This window comes from Otolemur garnettii, unplaced genomic scaffold, assembly GCF_000181295.1.
Source record: "Otolemur garnettii isolate 467f Iridium unplaced genomic scaffold, OtoGar3 scaffold00058, whole genome shotgun sequence".
NCBI classification, from domain to species: Eukaryota; Metazoa; Chordata; class Mammalia; order Primates; family Galagidae; genus Otolemur; species Otolemur garnettii.
Window position 1 is genome coordinate 9,437,098 of NW_003852453.1, and position 5,450 is coordinate 9,442,547.

The 5,450-nt window shown below is 41.6% G+C and overlaps 1 protein-coding gene across 3 annotated transcripts in view; it reads right to left on the reverse strand.

Annotated features, from left to right (window-relative positions):
- Positions 1-5,450, reverse strand: part of FAM192A (family with sequence similarity 192 member A) — a 37,851-nt gene that overhangs the window by 19,706 nt on the left and 12,695 nt on the right. For all 3 annotated transcript variants that reach the window (XM_003792563.2, XM_023514738.1, XM_023514737.1), the window contains 3 exons: positions 2,629-2,770; positions 2,028-2,126; positions 1,510-1,631 (listed from right to left, as the gene is read on the reverse strand). In XM_003792563.2, the coding sequence (XP_003792611.1) occupies positions 1,510-1,631; positions 2,028-2,126; positions 2,629-2,755 (348 nt within the window). In that variant the 5' untranslated portion in view covers positions 2,756-2,770. The remainder of the gene's footprint in view (positions 1-1,509; positions 1,632-2,027; positions 2,127-2,628; positions 2,771-5,450) is intronic.

Below are 5,450 nucleotides of genomic sequence, written 5' to 3' on the forward strand. Positions count from 1 at the left end.
TGCCTAAGCCCAGGAGTTGGAGGTTGCTGTGAGCTGTGATGAAGTGAGCACTCTACCAAGGGTGATAAAGTGAGCTGGTCTCATCTTTATTGCTGGGATGTAAAGTGATTTCTCTCAAGGGACAAAGGATATTCTGTATTCTGTCAGTTCTTTCAGTTCTTCTTCTCTTCGCTGCTTTTCTATTAGTTCCTGCTGCTGAGAAACCTCATCAAGGAAGTTGGTCTCATCTTTATTGCTGGGATGTAAAGTAAGCAAATTTCATAACAATAAAGACTTTATCTGACTTGGTTGCCTCTGATTCCCCTAGTGCCTGTCATCTATTAGGTCTCAGTAAATATGTGAACAAATTAATGAATTTTTTTCTTTCTTTTTTTTTTTGCAGTTTTTTGGCTGGGGCCAGGTTTGAACTCACTACCTCTGGTACATGGGGCCATCGCCCTACTCCTTGAGCTACACTCCTTGAGCTACAGGTGCCACCCTTAATGAATTTTTTTTTAAAGAGTCTGTCTCTTTAAGGAAAAAAAAAAGAATCTAGACTTTAGGCTGGGTGCCCATAGCTCAATGGTTAAAGCGCTGGTCCCATGCACTGGAGATGGTGGGTTTGAACCCAGCCAGGGCAAAATAAAACAAAAGAATCTAGACTTTAGTCTAAATAAATGTACTGAGAAGGCACTAGAGCATTTCAAATAGAAAAGTAACAAGATGCCATCTATGTTTTTAAAAGTTTCTTTTGTTGTCTGAAGAACAGATTATTGAGGATGAGTAGAAACAGAAACCAATTAGATGGTCAAACAGTCGAGAGGAAAATCTACAACTACTACAGTTGCAGTAGAGACATGTGGAGTACATTTTAGAAGCAGTTTGTGGCCCAGGCACCTGGAGGCATAGCACCATCAGTTACTAGAACTGGAAAGACAAAAAAAAAAAAAAAATCAGACTTTGGGGGAAGGTGGTGTGATGCGAATGGGAGGGATGTGGCACGGAATTGAGAATTCTGAATCAGCCAAGTTACATTCATGACGTCACTATTAAGACATTCAAGCAGATGCCAAAAGGCAACACTGAACCAAGCAAAGTCACCTTTGTTGCCTTCTCGGCCCCTCTGTGGGGAAAGGACATATTGTACCAGTGGACAAGATCTTACTAAGGACAAAGGAAAGTTGTTAAACATATCCTGTTAAAACTGAGAAGCCAATTTCTCCCCTAGTGAGGTGGGTATGCGTTGTCTACCTGTCTCAGAGCCTAATCCCACAGGCGAGTACTGGCTATTAGGATTTATGCCTTTAGTTAATCCTAAAGGAGGTGGACCTTTAACTGCAGTAAACTCTTGCACACAATACAAACTCCCCAAGTCTAGCTAGCTTTTCAGAATCATAGAAAACCAGTGCTGAAAGAGACTTTAGAGAACACCAGGTAGAAAGCCCTCTTTTCACTAATGAGGAAATGGAAATCCAGATATCGATGAGGAAATAGACACCTCACTGATTTCTCTCAAAGTACAAAGGATATTCTGTATTCTGTCAGTTCTTTCAGCTCTTCTTCTCTTCGTTGCTTTTCTATTAGTTCCTGCTGCCGAGAAACCTCATCAAGGAAGTTGGTCTCATCTTCATCTAAGCCTCTCACCATGTTTTCTGAGGAAATAATTAAACAAGGAACACTTAGTAGGCTAAAGGGAAAAATAAGATTTTTCCTTTTCCTGTTTTTAATAAACAGCAGATTCTTCAGGGAATAAAAAGAAAGAACTGGTAAACACCATGGCTTTAGGATAGATAACATGGCATAAAAAAAATCACAGCATTTTACCCATTACTAGAAATTAGCACAGAATTAAAATGGGTATCTTGAGCCTTAAACAAAAATGTTCAATGTGGTCTAGAAGGCAGGAGGTTTCTTTCTTCTACCAAATGAGCACCTGGAGAACGGGCAATCAAGACAATAAGGTGGCAAGTAGGAAAAGCGTTGCACGAGGCAAAAGTGCATCAGAAAGACCCCGTGGAGTCCCTTTCACTGTATTTTCTGAAGCTTACTGAATTTGAACTGCTCCTCGTACTCCTGCTGCTTCCTGTCTTTCTGTTCCTGCAGCCTTTCATATAGAGACCGAGGGTCATAAACCTCCTCTGGACATTCTGAAAAAAAATGGGGGGGGAGAAAGAATTTTTTAAATATTATTTTGGAATCAAAAAGCATTTTGAAGGTAAAGTCTCTGCATGATCTGAATGTGAGGATAACACAAAAATAGTACAAAGTCCACAGCTGTCTTTGGACCTCAGAGAGGGGCCAGCAGTTCTTAAAGCCAATTATCAATGTCAAAGGGCCAATGGCCTGAGACAGGTAACTGATTAAGAGGCCAGCTCAAACCCTCCACTGCAGCAGTGTTCTGACCATGGGTCCACCGTGTAGATGGAGAAGACTAGCAGAATCTCCTGGAAGGCAGAGTGGTAGATAGGAAAGGGCAAGGTTATGAGTATCCTGGTTCTGCTCCTAGCTATGGAGGGCCTTGCATAGGTTACTTCACCCCTCTGAGTCTCAGTTCCTCAACTCTAAAGTGAGGACAATTTATATCTACTTTGCAGGGCTGTTGTAAGGCAAGGACAGGCATACTGAATATCAAACTATAAGCCTATATACCTTCCGGATCTTCAGGTTTTCGAACTTTCTCCCATTCTTCTTGCCTCTTTTTGCGCCGTTCATCTAGTTCTGCCTGAGACACAAACCTCTTTTTGATAACAAGGTTACCGTCATCCCCTCCATCCATAATGGAACAATCAACCTATAAAACAAAAATGCATTTCAAGTAAGAACTTCAATTAAAATTCAAAAGAGAAATAGGGAGAATTACTTGTCTTACCCAGCAACAGGCTAAAAATTCTCTTCCAACTTTGAACTGAAAAAAAATCCTCAAATAGCTAAATTTATAGATTACTGACGAAAACATTCAATTAAGGAATTTTCACACATCGGGTGGTCTTTATGTACATCAATGTTATCTACAAAGTCAGCGAGAAGACCTGGAATAATCCTCATTACCAGGTGTTTCACAGTCAAACTCATATTGCAGGTATTTCTCTGTCCCACTGATCCAGACAAACTGGCCACCTGGGCACCCTATCCTTTACCCAGTTCTCATCCTCCTTTCTCTTTTCTTTTCTTTTCTTTTCTTTTTCTTTTGGAGACCAGAGTCTCAAGCTGTTGCCCTGGGTAGAATGCCATGGCGTCACATCTCATGGCAACCTCCACCTCTTGGGCTCAAGTGATCCTCTTGCCTCACTTTTTCCATTTTTAGTAGAGATGGAGGTCTTGCTTTTGCTCAGGCTGGTCTTGAACTCTTGAGCTCAAGCAATCCATCCACCTTGGCCTCCCAGAGTATTAGGATTACAGGCGTGAGCCACCGCACATGGCTTCATCCTCCTTTTTCTGTAACATCTGACATTGTTCCTTCTTGAAATTCATGTTTCTAGGACACTACACTATCTTGATTCACCGGCTCTTGCTTCTAAGTAGCCTCAGATGGAGTATCTCATGAATTAAAAGAGCCTTAGTGATTGAGTCCAGTTTGGCCAGCAGGGAAGGTGTACAAACCAAGGGTGAAGGTGAGACTGGAGGAACCCAGATCTCCCAACTTTCAATTCAACATACTTTCTTGTATACCAAGCTGATGCCTCCTTTATATCTTTCCTGTCCTTCCTCCCTATAAAAACTCCTTGTCTGTGCCACTTGAGAGTCTACAATCTTTCTCTTTTCTCACTCCCACAGTAATTTCAACCACTTTATGCATATTTTGATGCAGAAGATTCCCAAATCTATTATTTCTACCTGAACCTCTCTTCAGAGAAAAGGGGAGAAAGAAATACAGAAGAGAGTGTATTACTCCTTTCAAAATACATCTTTCTGCTTTTCTTTACTTGTTTCTTTCTGTTTGAAGAACTGCAGGATTAGGTTATATTATTCACAGCATTATGTGCCAACAAGTAGCCACCTATTCAACCCAATGTCCATTCCAAAGTGACCTTTAACACCAAAATAATAAATTTCTATTGCTACTACAAAAATAAAATTCTTACCAGGCACCAAATACTTTTAATGCTCATTACCTCATTTATATGCACACTAACCCTATGGGAAGTATTATCTGTTTACAGATGAAGGTAGGTCACTTGTCCAGGGTGATAAAGGTGGTGAATGGTACAGCTGAGACTCAAATCCAGGCCTGACATCAAAAGTTCATATTCTTACTTCACCAGACTTCCCCACGCCCCACCCAGAAACCACCAAATCTTAGTTGAAAACAAGGACATGTCAATCTCAGCTTTCTTCCTACTTCCAACTTCTAGTGCTAAATGTTCATGCAGTGTTTTTACTCAGTAAAGATGGAAGCTGAGGGACAAAACCCCAACATTCAGAACAAGAGAAGAATAGTCTCAGCCTGAGTATTACTGTTGCTGAAGTTTAGGTCAATGTAACAATAATAAGAAATAATTTTAAACATAACTAGAAAGAAAACCATAGCAACTGATAGCAGCTATTGCTCCCACCTAAAGCCCACAACCTGGACACTCCTGATGCAGCATCACTCAAGTCTCCAGCTAGACGCTTATTACAGAAGCAGAATTATTCAGTCTCTGTGATCATGCCAAAAATTCCTCAAGTTCTAAAGAACAACCTTAGCCAATAATTTCTTAAATGTCTCTGGCAGAAAAACTGAATTTCATAGGACTCTAATGGATGGGAAAAACACAGTGATCCTAAATTTTCCCCTTTCTTATCCTCTAACAGCTACAGCTCTCCCTTCTTAACCTACATTTGCTATCTGGTTTCTTTCCCTCCCCCCTATTTCCTGGTACATAATTCAGAGCAGGCAGGTCCTTTTAGCCCACCTAATATGATACTCTACCCAACTGAAATAAAAACAATTTTTTATTTTTGGAGACAGTCTCACTTTGTTGCCCAGACTGGTGTGCTATGGCATTAGTCTACCACACATATCCAGGAGACTGTCATCCAACTCATATACTAAAACTTCAAAATGGATCACTGTACCCTCTTCATGGGCAGGCAACTCCCTCTCTGAGTAAACCTGTGAGGACAGTTGCTGTTTAAAGTGAACTGAGCCAGACACAGTGGCTCACACCTGTAACCCTAGCACTCTGGGAGGCTGAGGCAGGTGTAGTGCCTGAGCTCAGAAGTTTGAGACCAGCCTGAGCTAGAGGGAAACTCCATCTCTAAAAATAGCCCAGCAGCCTAGTGCCTACAGCTCAAGCGGCTAAGGCACCAGCCATATACACCTAAGCTGGTGGGTTCGAATCCAGCCTGGGCCCATCAAACAACAGTGACAGCTGCACCCAAAAAATAGCTGGGAGTTGTGGCAGGTGCCTATAGTCCCAGCTACTTGGGAGGCGGAGGCAGGAGAATTGCTTGAGCCCAGGAGTTAGAGGTTGCTGTGAGCTGTGATG